This window comes from Prionailurus bengalensis, chromosome B4 (genome assembly GCF_016509475.1).
Source record: "Prionailurus bengalensis isolate Pbe53 chromosome B4, Fcat_Pben_1.1_paternal_pri, whole genome shotgun sequence".
Taxonomy (NCBI): Eukaryota; Metazoa; Chordata; class Mammalia; order Carnivora; family Felidae; genus Prionailurus; species Prionailurus bengalensis.
Genome location: NC_057358.1, coordinates 35,307,767 through 35,327,674, shown reverse-complemented (window position 1 = coordinate 35,327,674; position 19,908 = coordinate 35,307,767). Strand labels below are relative to the sequence as shown.

At 41.0% G+C, this 19,908-nt stretch overlaps 1 protein-coding gene across 39 annotated transcripts in view; it reads left to right on the top strand.

Annotated features, from left to right (window-relative positions):
- CACNA1C (calcium voltage-gated channel subunit alpha1 C) overlaps window positions 1-19,908 on the top strand; it is a 760,549-nt gene that overhangs the window by 502,357 nt on the left and 238,284 nt on the right. For all 39 annotated transcript variants that reach the window (XM_043563280.1, XM_043563302.1, XM_043563296.1 and 36 more), the window contains exon 5: window positions 1,881-2,020. In XM_043563280.1, coding sequence (XP_043419215.1) covers window positions 1,881-2,020 — 140 coding nt within the window. The remainder of the gene's footprint in view (window positions 1-1,880; window positions 2,021-19,908) is intronic.

Genomic DNA, 19,908 nt, shown 5'->3' with positions numbered 1-19,908 from the left:
ATGGTTATAGCCACTATCCCTGCCATAAGTAATAACTGAGCCCTCCCCCATAACGTCAAACCAAACATCCCACTCTGTAAACAATACCACCCATATTTCCAGCTTATTCCCTCTTGCACTTTGACTCTGACAATCCATTCACCCTGTCCCATTCTCTCTGTTCCTCCACCCATTGTGTCCAGTCCTCCTTTTAACCAGCTTAAATGCCCAGCCCATCATAATCTCTCACTACCATGTACAGTCAACTTCCTCATTTTTCTATTCATCTACCTTGCTCATTTGGAAAAACACCAACCACAATCAAATACAACTAGATGGAGATCCATCTGGTACCTGAAGCTATGCCATTGAAAGGGGTAGAGAAACTTAAAGCTGAGCTGATGGGTTTCACTTTACATTCATGACCACCAACTTCAAATAGGTCCTTGATGATATCTGGCAATCCTACTACATGTGCCTTCCTCATTCACTCTTTGCTTTCTTTGGTGATTCTTTTATACCTTTGCCTCACCCTTCAAACTTCCAGTACCCACTCCTCATTTGCATTTTCACCTATGACCTTGCTCCCTGTTTCCCTGAAAAAACAGGTGCAATCAGGATAACATCTGTACCGCTATAATGTGCCCTCCTACTAGAACCATGATAAACCATCCCTTCTCCTATCTAGGGCCAATACCCCTCAGGGTACATGAGATACCTTCCTGCCTACTGAAGGGTATCAATCCTTCCAGTAATTATTCCCTCACTTCTGCATTGCCAGATCACCTGTCTCTGTTACATAACTCCCATCACATATAAACATGTTGCTGTATCTCCCATTTAAAAGCAAACACTACTTGGGGCACCTGGGTGGCTCAGTCGGTTGAGCGTGCGACTTCGGTTCAGGTCATGATCTCACGATTTGTGAGTTGCAGCCCCACATCAGGCTCTGTGCTGACAGCTCAGAGCCTGGAGCCTGCCTCGGATTCTGTGTCTCCATCTCTGCCCCTCCTCTGCTCATGCCTCTGTCTCTCTCTCTGTTTCTCTCAAAAGTAAATAAACATTTTTAAAAAATTAAAGCAAACACAACTCTCTTGATTCCACACCCTCTCCTGTAACCATCTTTTTTCTTCTACCACCTTTGACAGCAAAGCTCGTCAGAAGGGTTGTCCATACTGTAGCCACCAGCCACATGGCCACTCAGCACTAATCTAGAAAGTTTCAATTACATATATGGCTCAAATTTGTGGCTTGCATTATAGTTGTGTTAGAGCTGTCTCAAACTTTTCTTGCTGTCTTCTCTTGAACCCATATCTATTAGGCATTGTCCCCATCACTCCGCCAAACAGATGTTTCAAAGTCTAAGTGGTCTGCACGTTACTAAAGCCAGTGGTCAGTTTCCCATCCTTATATCCGCAGCACAAAGCCAGTTTCTATGCTATCATTTATTTGTGCCCAGTTTAAATCAAAAGGGAATTGTTAGGAGTAAGAAAGTAAGTGGGGAGGAAAGAGGATGCGGTTCCTGGCCACATGAGGGCCGGCTTTATGAATCCTGGAGTGGGGAGAGGACACCACAAAGGGACAGAGGCACTACTGCAAACTTTAGTGGCTTTACACTTCTATGCAGGCCACCTAGCTTATACAAAGCCATTTGTGTTCATGCACAACTTTATGACTACAAATGGCCTGCCTATCCCCACTCAGACCTTTCTAGGCAGTGGATATGTCCCTTGGGTGATACCCACACTGAGGGAATGTCATCTTATGATGGTCACAGTTCCTTCCCCCCACACACCTTGGCACTGGTTCCCAGGCTGGAGGCACCTGCGAACTCTGCTGTCCCAGGCTTCCTTCAGAGAATTCAGAGTCTGACAGCTCCTTCTCCTCTTCTTCTCTTCTAGGCTTTTTAGTGCAATTTTAGAACAAGCCACCAAAGCTGACGGGGCAAATGCTCTAGGAGGTAAAGGAGCTGGATTTGATGTGAAGGCACTGAGGGCATTCCGCGTGCTGCGCCCCTTGCGGCTGGTGTCTGGAGTCCCAAGTAAGTAAAGCCATTATTCTTGTTTACAGTGTTATCTTGTCACCACCCTCTGCTTTCTTTTGCTGAATTGCCGGGAGCACTTTGCAAAGAAAACTGATTTCATATAAATGGAGGGGGCTTTTCTTAAATGAATTCCTTTGCTTTAAAGAACCTAACTCTGATATGAGTCCATTAAGACACACTGTGGTCCCAGCTCCTGTAAACACCTGGAAAAAATCCACAGCAGTCACGCAGCCAAATGAAGACAGCCTACAACAGAGAAAGCAATCCCTTGGCCATCTGAGCAATCCCCTCAAGGCCCTGGGCTGGGAATTAAAATACATTTTCAGCAAAGGAGCCAGGTGAGCAGAGAAGGCTAATCCGCAAGGCTCGCAAGGTATTTTAGCCTATGAGATTATCTCTACTTTCTGTATTTTTCCAAAGAACAATCTGAAAAGCATCAGTGGATGTTCAAAAAAGTTCTGTTTGCCATTTCTCTCAACCCTTTCCTTCTTTCATGTCAAATGGGACATTTCCGGTTTCAGAAGCCCTATTTATGGACAGGCTACCTGTCTTTGTAGAACTGGTTTTGCCAGAGGGTGGAGGGTGTTTAGCTCTCTGAATCAAGCAAAAGGGCTTCAGAGAGATATTGTCTATTGTGTATCTGGATAGCAGTCACCTGGACAGCTCCTCTTCAAGCTCTTCCTCCAGAAGCCTATCCCACCATGGATGAGCCCCAGGCAACTAACACAGCAGCTTTGGGCACCCAGCTTTGCTCCAGCAAAGCCCAGCCCAAGTTGTTCCTTGGGGTTAAGTGAGCTTTCCAAGAGCTCCTCTTTCCACTCCTCCTTGATGAGTTGGTGGGATCTGAGCACAATTGTGGACTTGTGTGCTGAGATTTTTCCCTCTCAAATCAGCTCCATCATCTGGCCCATAACTCAAGGTAAAGGAGGTCCCTAGGACTGGGCTGAAATCAGACTAGCTTAGAGGTGGGAGCAGGGGACAGGAAAACAAAGAGGTCCTCTGAACACAACCTTTACCATACAAGTGTGAAGGACCTTATAGTAACCTGTTCAATTCTTTCTGTACATGCACAGAAGAGTGAAAAGATCTTCCCAAAGTAACTTAAGTAGCTAGCAACAGAGCAAGACTAGAACCAGATGTCCTGATTTCCAAACCAGCTCTCTTTCCCACCATACATACAACTTCTTGTAAAGGATTAACTAGTGTATAACTCTTGATTGTCTTAGACTTTTACACGTATACTTGATCCCTTGAATTACATTCTAAGCCCTGGAAGCCCAGAATTCTTCCTTATATTATCTCTGATTCCTGCACAATGCCTACAGTGGTCTCGGTAAAAGGTGGAGGAATTTACTGGATAATTGAAGGTAAGAGTTAGACTATTTTCTTTGCAGTGGGACCTCCTAAGTAAAGTTTGTGGCCTGTCTTAAATTCAAAAGTGAACATGGAGCTAAGCCACATAAGCACGTTTAGAGCAGAGTCTTTCTACTTAACCATTATAGGGTATCTAGGAATGGAAATAGTATCCAGTTGACTCTTGAACAATGTGCAGGTTAGGTGTGCTGACACTTACCTTGTGCAGTTGAAAATCCACATAAAACTTTTGACTCCCCCCAAAACTTCACTGCTAATAACCTGTTGACCGGAAGTCTTTTGATAACATACACAGTTAACACATGTTTTGTATGTTATATATATTATAAACTGTATCATACAATGAAATAAGCTAGGGAAAATAAACTGTTATTAAGAAAATCATATGGGGGCACCTGGGTGGCTCACCAGTTAAGTATCTGACTCTTGATTTCGGCTCAGATCATGATTTCATTGCTCAGGGGTTCGAGCCCTGCATTGGGCTCTGCACTGACACTGTGGAGCCTACTTGAGATCGTCTCTCTCCCTCTCTCTCTGCCCTTCCCCCACTCATGCTGTATTTCTCTCTCAAAAAATAAATAAATAAAGTCAAAAAAAAAATCATATGGAAGGGCACCTGAGTGGCTCAGTTGGTTGAACATCTGACTCTTGATTTTGGCTCAGGTCATGATCCCAGAGTCATGGGATCAAGCCCTGAGTTGCATTCCTCACTGAGCGTGGAGCCTACTTAAGATACTCTCTCTAGGGGCGCCTGGGTGGCTCAGTCGGATGAGCATCTGACTTTGGCTCAGGTCATGATCTCGCAGTCTGTGAGTTTGAGCCCTGCATTGGGCTTTGTGCTGACAGCTCAGAGCCTGGAGCCTGCTTCGGATTTTGTGTCTCCCTCTCTCTCTTCCCCTCCCCCACTCATGCTCTGTCTCTCTCTCTCTCTCTCTGTCAAAAATAAATAAACATTTAAAAAATTTAAAAAAAAAAAGATACTCTATCTAGAATCATGAAAGCAGGAAGGGAAAAAAAAGTCCCTCACATACAAGGGAAGACAGATCAGGTTTGCAGCAGACCTATCCACAGAAACTTGGCAGGCCAGAAAGGAATGGCAGTATGCTGAATCAGAAAAATATGCAGCCAGCAAGGCTGTCATTCAAAATAGAAGGAGAGATAAAAAGTTTCCCAGACAAACAAAAATTAAAGGAGTTTGTGACCACTAAACCAGCCCTGCAAGAAATTTTAAGGGTGACTCTCTGAGGGGAGAAAAGATGAAAAAATATAAATAAATAAATACATAAATAAATAAATAAATAAATAAATAAATAAATACCCAAAGCAACAAAAGATTAGAAAGGACCAGAGAACACCACCAGAAACTCCAACTCTACAAGCATCATGATGGCAATAAATTCATATCTTTCAATACTCACTCTAAACGTCAATGGACTCAATGCTCCAATCAAAAGACATACAGTAACAGAATGGATAAGAAAACAAGATCCATCTATATGCTGGTTACAAGGGACCCACTTTAGACCTAAAGACACCTTCAGATTGAAAATAAGGGGATGGAGAACCATCTATCATGCTAATGGTCAACAAAAGAAAGCTGGTGTAGCCATACTTATATCAGATAATCTAGACTTTAAAATAAAGACTGTATCAAGAGATGCAGAAGGGCATTATATCATAATCAAGGGGTCTATAGACCAAGAAGACCTAACAATTGTAAACATTTGTCTGCCAAATGTGATAGCATCCTAATATATAAGTCAATTAATCACAAACATAAAGAAACTCATCAATAGAAATACCATAATAGTAGGAGACTTCAACACCCCACTCACCGCAATGGACAGATCATCTGATCAAAAAATCAACAAGGAAACAATGGCCTTGAATGACACACTGGGCCAGATGGACTTAACAGATATATTCAGAACATTTCATCCTAAAGCAGCAGAATATACATTCTTCTCCAGTAAACATGGAACATTCTCCAGAATAGACCATATACTGGGACACAAACCAGCCCTCAGCAAGTACAAAAAGATCGAGATCATACTGTGCATATTTTCAGACAACAACGCTATGAAACTCGAAATCAACCACAAGAAAAAATTTGGAAAGGTAACAAATACTTGGAGACTGAAGAAAATCCTACTAAAGAATGAATGGGCTAACCAAGCAGTTAAAGAGGAAATTAAAAAGTATCTGGAAGTCAATGAAAATGATAACACCACAATCCAAAACCTCTGGGATGCAGCAAAGGCAGTCATAAGAGGAAAGTATATAGCAATCCAGGCCTTCCTAAAGAAGGAAGAGAGATCTTAGATATACAACCTAACCTTACACCTTAAGGAGCTGGAAAAAGAACAGCAAATAAAACCCAAAACCAGCAGAATACAGGAAATAATAAAGATTAGAGCAGAAATTAATGCTATCGAAACCAAAAAAACAGTAGAACAGATCAATGAAACCAGAAGCTGGTTCTTTGAAAGAATTAACAAAGTTGATAAACCACTAGCCAGTTTGATCAAAAAGAAAAAGGAAAGGACCCAAATAAATAAAATCAAGAATGTAAGGAGAGAGATCACAACCAACACAACAGAAATAAAAAACAATAATAAGAGAATATTATGAGCAATTACATGCCAACAAAATGGGCAATCTGGAAGAAATGGACAAATTCTTAGAAACATATACACTACCAAAACTGAAACAGGAAGAAAGAGAAAATTTGAACAGACCCATAACCATTAAGGAAATTGAATTAGTAATCAAAAATCTGCCAAAAAAACAAGAGTCCAGGGCCAGATGGCTTTCCAGGGGAATTCTACCAAACATTTAAGAAAGAGTTAACACCTATTCTTTTGAAAGTGTTCCAAAAATTAGGAATGGAAGGAAAACTTCCAAACTCTTTCTATGAAGCCAGCATTACCTTGATTCCAAAACCAGACAGAGACCCCACTAAAAAGGAGAACTATAGACCAATTTCCCTGATGAACATGGATGCAAAAATCCTCAACAAGATATTAGCCAACTGGATCCAACAATACATTAAAAAAATTATTCATCATGACCAAGTGGAGATTGAGATGCAGGGCTGGTTCAATATCTGCAAAAACAATTAACGTGATTTATCACATCAATAAAAGAAAGGACAAGAACCATATGATCCTCTCAATAGATGCAGAGAAAGCATTTGACAAAATACAGCATCCTTTCTTGATAAAAACCCTCAAGAAAGTAGGGATAGAAGGAGCATACCTCGAGATCATAAAAGCCATATATGAACGACCCAACACTAATATCATCCTCAATGGGGAAAAACGGAGAGCTTTCCCCCTAAGGTCAGGAACAAGACAGGGATGTCCACTCTAGCCATTGTTATTCAACATAGTATCGGAAGTCTTAGCCTCTGCAATCAGACAACACAAAGCAATAAAAGGCATCCAAATCGGCCAGGACGAGGTCAAACTTTCACTCTTCGCAGATGACATGATACTCTATATGGAAAACCCAAAAGATTCCACCAAAAAACTGCTAGGACTGATTCATGAATTCAGCAAAGTTCCAGGATATAAAATCAATGCACAGAAATTGGTTGCATTCCTATACACCAACAATGAAGTGACAGAAAGAGAAATCAAGGAATTGATCCCATTTACAGTTGCACAAAAAACCATAAAATACCTAGGAATAAATCTAACCAAAGAGGTGAAAAATCTATACACTGAAAACTATAGAAAGCTTATGAAAGAAATTGAAGAAGACACAAAAAAATGGAAAAAGATTCCATGCTCCTGGAGAGGAAGAACAAATATTGTTAAAATGTCGATACTACCCAAAGCAATCTACATGTTCAATGCAATCCCTATCAAAGTAACACCAGCATTCTTCACAGAGCTAGAACAAATGATCCTAAAATTTGTATGGAACCAGAAAAGACCCTGAATATCCAAAGTGATCTTGAAAAAGAAAACCAAAGCAGGAGGCATCACAATCCCAGACTTCAAGCTATACTACAAAGGTGTAATCATCAAGACAATATGGTACTGGCACAAGAACAGACACTCAGATCAATGGAACAGAATAGAGAACCCAGAAATGGACCCAGAAACATATGGCCAACTAATCTTTGACAAAGCAGGAAAGAATATCCAATGGAATAAAGACAGTCTCTTCAGAAAGTTGTGCTGGGAAAACTGGATAGTGACATGCAGAAGAATGAACCTGGACCACTTTCTTACACCATACGCAAAAATAAACTCAAAATGGATAAAAGACCTCAATGTAAGTCAGGAAGCCATCAAAATCGTCAAGGAGAATGCAGTCAAAAACCTCTTTGATCTTGGCCACAGCAACTTCTTACTCAACACATCTCTGGAGGCAAGGGAAACAAAAGCAAAAGTGAACTACTGGTACCTCATCAAAATAAAAAGCTTCTGCACAGTAAGGAAACAATCAGCAAAACTAAAAGGCAACAGACAGAATGGGATAAGATATTTGCAAATGACATATCAGATAAAGGGTTAGTATCCAAAATCTATAAAGAACTTATCAAATTCAACACCCAAAAAACAAATAATCCAGTGAAGAAATGGGCAAAAGACATGAATAAACACTTCTCCAAGGAAGACATCCAGATGGCCAACCGACACATGAAAAAATGCTCAACATCACTCATCATAAGGGAAATACATATAAAACCACAATGAGATACCACCTGACACCTGTTCGAATGGCTAACATTAACAACTCAGGCAACAACAGATGTTGGTGAGGATGTGGAGAAAGAGGATCTCTTTTGCACTGCTGGTCGGAATGCAAACTGATGCAGCCACTCTGGAAAACAGTATAGAGGTTCCTCAAAAAACTAAAAATAGAACTACCCTACAACCCAGCAATTGTACTACTAGGCATTTATCCACGGATACAGGTGTGCTATTTCAAAGGGACACATGCGCCCCCATGTTTATAGAAGCGCTATCAGCAATAGCCAAAGTATGGAAAGAGCCCAAATGTCCATTGATGGATGAATGAATAAAGAAGATGTGGTATATATATACAATGGAGTATTACTCAGCAATCAAAAAGAATGAAAGCTTGCCATTTGCAACTACCTGGATGGAACTGAAGGGTATTATGGTAAGCAAAATTAGTCAGAGAAAGACAAAAATCATATGACTTCACTCATATGAGGACTTTAAGAGACAAAACAGATGAACATAAGGGAAGGGAAACAAAACTAATATAAAAACAGGGAGAGGGACAAAACAGAAGAGACTTGTAAATATGGAGAACAAACTGAGGGTTGCTGGAGGGGTTGTGGGAGGGGGAGTGGGCTAAATGGGTAAGGGGCATTAAGGAATCTACTCCCGAAATCATTGTTTCACTATATGCTAACTAATTTGGATGTAAATTTTAAAAAATTAAAAAAATTAAAAAAAGATTCTTTCTCTCTCCTTCTGTCCCCTCCCTTACTCACATTCTCTCTAAAAAAAAAAAAAAAAAAAAAAAAAACACAAAAAAAAAAACACAAAAAAAACCCACCTTTTTTTAAATACAAAATTTAAAAAAATCATATGAAAAAAATACATTTATAGTACTGTTCTATATTTATTGGAACAGTCTGTGTGTAAGTGGACCCACACAGTTCAAACTTGTGTTATTCAAAGGTCAACTGTATATGATGGCCAAGATCCAATTTCCTTTCTGTGAAACCTAAATTCTTTGGGTTTTCTTCATCAATCAGGCATAACTCAATAGATCAAAATCAAGGAATGAGAAGGAGGATGAGAATAATTCTGAACATGATTTTAAGGAGATTAATATGATGGTGCAGTCAGTGTGTCAGTGACAGGAATTATGAACTGATTCCAAACTTTGGACATAAAAAATCTTACCCTCTTATGTATGTGCTTATTAGGAGCCCACAATTTCAGAGCATTGTTCTCAGTATGAGGACATATCATAAAGAATAAATATGTTTATTTCACTTAGGAATTTGACAGTCTAATAAGAGTATATCAGTCAGCTTTTGCTGTAGGAACAAACAATCCCAAAGTCTCAGTGACTTAAAACCAGAAACATTTATACCTGGTCATGTTACATGAGGATGTTGATCAGTTGCAGTTTTTCTGGGCTCAGCTAGGCTCTGGGTTTGACCGGGTTCTGTATGCTACTTCATTCCAGAGCACAGGTTGAAGAAGCATCCAGCCGGTAGGCCATGTTTTTCTCATGGCAGAGGGGGCAGATGCTCACAAAGGGGGCAATTAGCTAAACCACACATGCATATTTTAGGTTTTTGCTCAAATATGACTTATATCATGGCTGCTCACATTCTAGGGGCCAAAGCAAGTCACAGTGCTATCTTTGTCCCAAAGATAATGTGACACAGAAGTATACTGTACCTATAGAGAAGTTTGGGTGAATAATTGTGAATGAATAGTACAATCTAACACAAAGAAATTGAGGAGACTGTTATTAACAGAAGTAATTACAATAATAACTCCAGTACAGAAATTCTTAATTAGAGATGCATATGGTTGAGAGTCACTCATACTTCAGTGCATTAAAAAGGAAAATTAGATTAGATATAGTAGCTAGGATTCCATTATAGAAGAAGCTTCCTAAAGAAGGTGTCCCATCTCCATATGCATTTAATTCATGGTAGAACTGTATTGTGATGGTCAGAAAATTCCTTGGAATTCCTTGGAATTCTGTCATCAAGAAGAGGAGGACATGATATGATACCTCAAATATAAGGCCCTCATATTACCTGCTATGTAATCCAGTAAGATTGTCTTTGTCATTAAAGATGAGCACACTGAGATGGTTTTGCAGTTGTGGGCAGGCTTGCAGGTGGCTTCAGGCTTATGCATAGGGCTAACACCTGTGTCTTGTTTTCCATGGGTCACCAATAAAAACAGAGTAGCTCTTTTTGGAGCTTAAAGAAAGGGCTAATCCAGCCTGTTACCCTTTCTCACTGGAAAAGTATCTATGTGACGTTTAAATAATAAAATATGTAGACCAAGGTGAATAAGTGCCCATGCTAGTTTGGTTGATATTATCCAGGAAAATGTCAGCAATATCTCCTACCACTACAAACCTAGACAAATACCTCCTTCTTCCATTTCTTAGAACTTTTGGGCGTCTTCTTTTACACTTCAGCAGATCTTCTCCAAAGAGTTGCCTCTGTCTGTTGATTCCAATTCTTGTCTTCTTGATCTCTCTTAAATCCACACCAGCCAGGCTGTCTCCTCCATTACTGCAATAAAACATCTCTTGTCAAGACCACTAGTTATTTCCACATTACTGAATAGCATGGTCAGTTCTCTGGTGCCATTGTACTTGACCTAGCTGCAGCATTGAATACAGCTGATCATCACTTGTCATCACTTGGCTACTGGAACACCATTCTTTCTCAGTTCATTTGCTTTTCCTTATCAGAATGACTTGCTGATTTCTCATCTTTTTAACATTGGAGAGCTACAGGCTTAATCCTCAGACCTCTTCTCTATCTCAGGGACAGTTGGTTCCAGGTTTTCATTTCCAGCCTCATGGCATTAACTATCACTTATATGTCTTCTAATAACTATATATCACCAGCTCAGACTTCTCCTCTAAACTCCAGACTTATATGCCTACCTGCCCACTCCATTCCTTTAATTGGATGTCTAAGCATCTTGAACTTACCGCATCCATAACAGAACTTCCAATCGTCCCAAAGTCTTTCCTGTCTTGGTAAATGTCAACCTCATCCTTCCAGTTACTCAGGCAAAAAATCTTGGACTTATTTCTTCCTCTCACCCTTTGTATCCAGTCCCTCAGGAAATCCTATCAGCCATCCCTCAAGAAACTCACTGTTTCTTACCACCTCCAATGCCCGCCACTGACACCTCTTGACTGGATTATTATAATAGCTTTCTAACTGGATTCTCTGTTTCCATCTCTGCCCTTTGCCACAGCTTAGTCTTAACACTGTAGCCAACAGCGTCTTCTTAAAATGCAAGTCCTTGTAAAAAAAAAAAAACAACAACAACAAAACAAAAAAGCCCCAAAAAACAAAACATGTCACCACTTTGCTCAGAAACCTCCAAGTCTCCCCTAACTCACTGAGTGAGAGTCAGAGTCCCACAGAGGCCTACATGGTCTCACCCCTCTCCCCCTCTAACCTCATCTCCCTGCACCCTTCCCTTCTGTCCCTCCTTGCCAGCCTCAGTGACCTCCTGCCGTGCCACCAACATTCCAAACCCACTACCATTATGGGGCCTTTGTGTTTGATGTTCCTTGTGTCCAGAATGCCCTTCACCCATCCCTCTGCTGGTCTGGCCTGCTCACCACCTCCAGTCTCTGCAGAAATGTCATCTTACCTGAATGCCTGCTGTCCCCACCCATGTTAGCAACCTTACATTTCCTGTGCCCCTTCCCTGCCTTATTTTTCCCACATCACTTGTCACCATCTGTCACACTATTTACTTACTGCCCCTTGCCTCATGAGAATATAACCTCCATGAGGACAACTTTTGTTTGTTTTATTCACTGCTGTATCCTCAGCATCTGCAATGCCAGATAAGTCTTTGTAGAATGAATGGCTGGCATTGTGCAGGTGTCTCACGGCCAGTGCTACACACAGCAGTTACTAAGAACTAACAGGCTCCTTAAATGATGCTAATGCTAAAAGGCCTCCCATTTGTGAGCTTATTTAGCATTTCCAAAGGGTGTTTGTTCTTCTATCTTATTTTATTCTCATGACAGCTGTGTGATATGTGGACATACACATAGGTGATATGTAGATAATGTGTTATTTCTTGTAACAGGTAAGTTGGATGATTTATGGAATATGTAACTCTAAATCCAAAAAGTTATTATTATTTTTTAAATGTCCATATGTGTATTAAATGTCACTGAAATCTTAAGATCACAGATTATGGAATGAGAGAGATGATTGTGAGGCTACAAGTCATATATTAATTTGTTCAACAAAACCTACTGAGTGCACACTTGATATAAGATTTTGCTAGCCATTACAGCATATGCAGAAATGATTCCAATGCCAAGTATGTTCTCAAAGAGACTGAAATGTAGAAGAAAAGATGTTCAAAGAAATGATGGTATGGAACAAAAATTGGAGAGTGCTCTCCCCCTGCCTCAGGAAAAAAAAAAAAAAAACGCTTAAGATGTGATCAATTCTGTGACATGTATGCTTTGGGGGTTCTATACTTTTGGGAGTGGGGATAAAGAATCAGGAAGACTTCTTGGAGGAGGTAGCATTTGAGATAGATCCTGAAGGGTAAGTAAGAAGGAGCATTCTAGAAAATTATTAAAAGTAAGGAGAATGACTGTGGCCCTAGAGTTATAAACAGTAAGGCTGTAAGTTTTCAGAGTTGACTTCACTATGGATGTAAAAATTAGTTGACTCTTTCAGTGAAATTCTGTGTAATCAAAATATTTGTCCATTTTGTTTCATCAAGACTTCCACAATTAAGAAAATCACTTGCCACTACTTGTGAGGCCTCACTTACCCACAGCAGGATTACTGTGAGGCATGCATATTGTACCAAAGGATAGGCCATATGGAACAATAAACGTTATACAATGAATGTGAACAATAACATGGAGGGTTATGATTAAATATTTGCAATGTATATAAAAGTGCATTTGTCTGTGGTAATTTCCTCCTTTCCATGTAATATCATATGCCCTGCTGGAGAAGAACTTTCAGGAGTAGATTGAATAAAGGGAGCAGACAGAGAGATGGAGGAGAGAAAGTGGTTTTTTGATTTTTGAGGTCTTTGGCAAAAACTCTCAGCAGCCAACTGGACTTGATGGAGAGGATTGAACAGTGACCTCCATGCAAGACCAGCCTTGGAAAACAGTATCCATTCACCATGAACATTTATTGAGCACTTTCTGTAAGCCAAGCACTAAGTAAGGCCCTAAAGACACAAAGATAAAGAGGATACTATCCCCATCTGTTAAGATACTTGAATGCTTTAGAGACTTTTTATGGGGCATGCTTTCCCTATGGTATGATTTTTTGTAAGATTAGCTCTTTCTCAGTTAAAAGTGTCATTTCTGGAATCACATGGAATAGAAAACAATTGGGTATTAAACAAGGGTTTGCTTCCTAATTGAGAAGTGAGAAAGAATAGTAAGGACCATGTATGGAGAGGAGTCAAACCCTTTCTTCCTATTTTTTTCTTGCTCACATTAGAACTGTTTTCAGAAAACAAATCAACACCAATCAGCCAACAAGTATCTGTTGATTGGATACCATATCAAAGGTACCAGGAGAGACAAGACATAGTGGTTCTGAATATAAGTCAGACTGCCTGGCTTTTGCATTAACTTACTCTGTAACCTTAAGGAAGTTACTAAGCCTCTCTGTGCCTTAGCTTCCTCATCTGTAAAATGGAAATAATAGCAGAACCTATTTCATATGTTGTTAGAACAACTAAATGAGTTAATGCATACAAAGTGCTCAGTTAAATGGTAGTGGTTGCATTAAATTATATCACATCACATTATATTACATGAGGCACATAAAATAGAAGTACATGACAAAATCACTATCAAGACAACATATATACTTTAAACAGTAAAGAATATTTAAGGGTGCCTGGATGGCTTAGTCGGTTAAGCATCTGACTTCAGCTCAGGCCATGTTCTTGCAGTTTGTGAGTTTAAGCCCCACATCGGACTCTCTGCTATCAGCACAGGGCCAGATTGAGATCCTCTGCACCCCCCTGCCCCTCCCCTGCTCCCCTGCTCGTACTGTTTCTCTCAAAAAATAAATATTTAAAAGTAAATATTTAAAAATAAATATATAAATAGGGGAGCCTGGGTGGCTCAGTCAGTTAAGTGTCCGACTTTGGCTCAGACCATGATCTCACTGTCCGTGAGTTCAAGCCCTGCATCAGCTCATCAGAGCCTGGAGCCTGCTTCAGATTCTCTGTCTCCCTCTCTTTCTGCCCCTCCCCTGCTCACACTCTGTTCTCTCTCTCTCCCTCTCTCTCTCTCTCTCTCTCTCTCTCAAAAATAAATAAACATTTTTTTTAATTTTAAATAAAAATAAATAAATAAATGGCCAGGAATATTTAAGAGTTAAATAGCAACATGAGACCAAAAAATATCAGAGAGGCATTATGTATGATAATGAAGTAGATTCAAGGGGTGAGTTTTCCAGGGACTGTGGCAGTCCCGAAAAGTTTTATGAAGGAAACAGTAATCAAAATGAGCCTTAAGGTTTTGGTAGAAGAGAGAGGGATGGAGATGAAAGGACATTTGGGGTGAAAACTTCATTTGGGTTACCAACGCAGGCCAGCACATGGGTCCATGCATGTGGACCAGGCAGCCACAGAGGAGGAAGTAGTGAGAACCAGGTGAGGAAGTCAGCACGGAGCAAACTACATTGAGTCCTGGATGTCAGGCCAGTAAGGCAGTTTTCTAAACAGACTCTACTCGTTCCTCTCCACTGGAAACATTCAAAAGACTGCACCGCAGAGACATAGCAAAGTGCCTTGAAAATCTCCTCAAAGAGTATCAGAATGAATGGCAGATCTTGATTCCAGCGAGCTTCATTAACCCACCCTGGACACAGCTAGCCAGTAGCAAAGCTAGGGTCAGAATCAGACCAGAGCAGCCAACCCGCTTAACATGCTGCTTTTATTGCTATTGATAGAGTGGATTCTTGACTTAAAACTTCCTGCTGCAAAAGTTAAAAACTCACCTGAGTGCCCAAGAACCCAGGTGAACCACACTCATTCTATAATGCAGTTTTCCCCCAGAATGAGTTCTCCCCTCCTGGGGATTAGTAACTGTGAAATTGGCCACACTGATTAGCAAACACTGCCAGTTAATCAGACCCATTGGGGGCATATTAGAGCTGCTAAAAACAACTTTTCTGAGTGTTTTTACACTTTGATGGTTCAAAAGCAGTTATGCCATCCTGCCTGAAATTTGTTCTTCGGTAAGTTGAGCCACAGTGGATTGGCAGTCACCTTTACAGCACCCAGGACAGTGTTCCCAGGGGGATACCTGCACTGTGCTAGGGAGGAGGAGGGCTCAGGTACCAGAGATGGTCCCAGCAAAAGCTCCCTCACTGGATTTAAGAACACCTCACAATCCCAGATTTGAAGAAGGAAAGTCTGTCTAGAGCTGATACTTGCAAATTAAGTCAGCCTCTTGAAATTTACAGATTTTGAATACTGAGTCCCAGAGAAGATCCGTGAGTCCGAGCAGAGGCTCAAATCTACCTTGTTCTCTCCCCAACCCCCCCCCCCACTCTTTCCTTTGTCATCATCTTCCCCGACCTCCCTTTCTCCTGGTTAATGTGACAATCCCATGAAGTGCCAGCATGTTGCAGGTGATGTGGGAGATCTCAAGCCTGAAGACTCAGATTCCAGCCCTGCCTTCACCCCACCTAGCTCGGGGACCTTGGGCAGGTCAGTTCTGTCTGGGTTTCTGTTCTACCTGTAACTTGAAGGGCCTGAACCGCCTGGCGTCTGTATCTTTTTCCCTCTTCCATTCTCTTCCTCTTTGCACCAGCTGGTAGCCCTTGCTGGTAGCGGGCCTTCTTGCCTCTCCACACCCTGCTTCTCTCTTCCCTTTCATTTCCTTGGACTTGGCCCTCTTCTTCCCCTCACTTTCTAATTTGTTCTGTGTCTTTATGTCTCTTTTTTCCTAAAGTGATCTTAAATGTCATGGAACCTGAAACCAAAATGGGGAACCTTAAACTACTTAAACCATTTGTACTTCATACAAGGACAGGAGCATGTGCAGAGGCTCATGCCTAAGTCCTTCCCTCTCTCTACTTCTCGTTGGACCAGAGCTGTCCGGTCCCACTCCTGTCCCTTTCAGAAATCCTTTCTGCCGCATCTTCTAGGTCCCTCCTCTGCCACTGTTTGGTTTTTTTCTTACACTAAAACAGGAAACCTTGTTCCCTGTGTTCCTCTCATGGTGCCATTCCTGAGCCAGAATGTCTGAGTGGGAAAGGACGTTAGCTATCTGGTCCAGCCAAGTTTCCATTTTACAGATGAGAACACTGCGGCCAGCCATTTTAAATGGCTTTCTCAAGGCCACACAGCTACCTGGTGGCAGGCAGATAGGACTCAATTCCTATACCATGTGTAAGAAGACTAACAGGAGTCATGATGGACCCTCTGGTTTGTATGGTCTTTGGAGCTTACAGAGCTCCCTTGCATACCTGTGTTCACAGCCACCCCAAGAGGAAGCCTGAGGGGATGTCAGTGCCTCCTCCACTTTCCAGTCCAACTGCTGGCATGTCTTTGTTAAGGCGGAGCAGACCCTCTGGAAGACAGCTACAGACAGCATGGCCTCTTAACATTCCAAACAGGTTGGCCGGCCTGCTTTGCTGTGAGGGGTCTGAAGTCAGCTCCCTGGTGTTGGCAGGCCTTGCCTACCAGAAACAGAAGAGAATTTAGAATACGGTCCCACACATCCTGCCTCAGTCCCCCAAAACCTTTCATGTTCAAGACCACTAGGAGTTGATGCCCACCCTCTTCCACATCACCTAGCATGAATCTACTGCACCCCCCTCCTCTGATTTGGGACCTCTTGACCCCTCTGCTTTAGATGCCTCTGAAGGGGTCCCTAGACTAGAAGGTTGGAGTCACAATTACAGTCCCAGCTCTGCTGCCACCCTCTCTGTTCCTTCACACATTGCCTCAGTTTCTCTATCTACAAAGTGAGATTAGTGATGAGTATTCCATGGACAGGGATGAGGTTTTACCTCTAAAGCCCCTACCAGCTTCTAGCAACAATGAGTTTTTTAAATCCACCTCTTGAAGAGAGATGTTATGGATTATGATGAGCCATGGCATCAGGTAATGAGAAAAAGATGACCCAAATGCAGCAAAGCAAGTTAATTTAAATAATGAGCATATTTCAAAAGTTCCAGTGCCTGTTGTTGTGGTGTTTTACTGAGAAGTTATTGAAAAATCAATAACAGTACCTGATTACACTGAGAAATCTCTATTATTTGGTGTTCTACATACAGCAGCTCAAAAAATAATAATGGCAAAGAATGATGCATCTCACCACACAATAACTTCTCATATTTACTAAAGTGCACAGACATTCCCCCAGTGGTGAAAATGTCCCTTTTTGATTTAAGAACAAAATGTAAGTGGTGATAAATGTTAGGGTTACCACCAACTAAAAGCAATATTCAGCATCACTGCAAAGCTTTCAGACTCTACAAGCTGTATTGGCTGATTAATCGGCCCAGTGGTCCAGGAAGGCAGGGACATTATCCCTAATTTATAGATAAGCAAATACAGTCCCAAGTGCTTCTCCCAGAGTAATGAACAGAGATGGGTTCAGATGATTTTCCAAGTCAGGAATATTCCCTGTAGGGCTCAGGTCTCTGTTGTTTGGAGGAGAGCACAGTTTTCCCATCAGGGTGCTCCATATGGCTTGTGAGATTGAGGACAATTGATAGTTCCAAGCGCTGGTTTATTTAGGTTTTGATGGTTCATGAACCCCTTTGGTTACAGAGGCTGATGAGGGATAGTATCATTGATGCCTAGAGACTTGTGAGAAAGTGGGAGGCGCTCTGGGTCTACAAGTGAAAAAACCAGGGATCTAAGTCTGGCCAGTGAGGTGACCGTATTATTTAAATTTGATCTTCACTTTCCTCATCTGGGAAATGAAAGGGTTAAACTGTATTAACCCTAAAATTCTTCTAAGCAGTATCATCCTATGCTTTAATGGTATAGAACAGCAATAACCCAAGAATTTCTTTTTTTAATCACTAGTTCTAGACGTAGTGATCGACAGGGCATGACCTTTGGCAAATCCCTTCACTCTTTTAGCCCCCAATATATTAGCAATCAGGCCAGAGGTGGGAGAATATGTCCTATAGTAAGTCAATAATATTTATTAAGCACTGAGAATGTGCCTAGGACTGTGGCAGGTTGGTGTAACTCACAGAAGAGAGCTTCGTAAATTCAGGAAGTTCCATGATTGATTCTCTTTGTGCCTGGCCCTTTTCTGGAGATCCCCAAACATGAAATAACAGCCAGAAGCAAGGTGACTGTAACCTAATTTAAAATAATGATAATAATAAAGGCCACTTAGGCTTACAAGTGACCCATGCTTTATAAGTGCTAGAAAGAAAAATGAGGGGGGAGAAAATGGAGATACAGTGAAGTCAGTGTCCCATGAAATGATCAACACACAGGACATGAGCCCCATGTACCTGTTATTCTTGGTTTGTTCCCTCTTGCTGATTCATGACAATTAGTAGTTGAGGACATTGACACTGGAGTCCTATTACCTGGGTTCAAATTCCCAGAGCCACCAATTATTAGCTATCTGCCTCAGTTTCCTGATCTATAAAATAGGGGTTCAAATTGCATTTATATCATGGAGTTATTGTGAGAATTAAATAAATAAATGCTTGTAAAGCATTTATACTTGTGCTCAACACATAAGCATTCAACAAATATTAGCTGTTAGTATTCCTGGGTTCAACTCTCTACCTACCTTAGGCTCCACATTAGACTCATTAAAGGAAGGGGGATTTCTACAATTGATCTTTAAAAGTTAGCTTTAATGGGGCACCTGGGTGACTCAGTTAAGTTTCCACTCTTGACTTAAGCTCAGGTCATGATCTCATGGTGTGTGGGTTCGAGCCCCATGTCAGGCTCCACACTGGCAGCATGGAGCCTGCTTGGAATTCTGTGTCTCCCTCTGTCTCTGCCCTTCTCCTAGTCTCTCTCAAAATAAACATTATTTTTCAAAGTTTAATGAAGTATAATTTATATTCAGTAACCCCCTGTCCTGTGTGATTGTTACACATCTTTTACTCATACATATATTTAAATCACATCCTACAGTGTTAATATTTTTTGCTTTAAACAGTCAGTTGCCTTTTAAGTAAATTATGAAAAAATAAACATAGTCTTTTATATTCACACACTCATTTACCATTTCTAGTCCTCTCCATTCCTTTCTATAGATCTAAGTTTTCCTTCTGGTATCATTTCCCCACCTTGAAGGACATCCCCTAGGATTTATATAACACAGATCTTCTGCTACAGAATTATCTCTGCTTTTGTTTATATTAACATGTTCTTATTTCATCCCCTTTTTGAAGAATATTTTTGCTGCAGGGGCGCCTGGGTGGCGCAGTCGGTTAAGCGTCCGACTTCAGCCAGGTTACGATCTCGCGGTCCGTGAGTTTGAGCCCCGCGTCGGGCTCTGAGCTGATGGCTCAGAGCCTGGAGCCTGTTTCCGATTCTGTGTCTCCCTCTCTCTCTGCCCCTCCCCCGTTCATGCTCTGTCTCTCTCTGTCCCAAAAATAAATAAACGTTGAAAAAAAAATTTAAAAAAAAAAAAAGAATATTTTTGCTGCATATAGAATTCCTGTTTGACACTTTTTTTTCTCATAACTACAAAGATATTGTTCCATTTTCTCTGGCCTCCATTGTCTCTGATGAGAAGTCATTGATATTCTTATCATGGTTCTCCCTTTGCATGTTTCTTTTTTT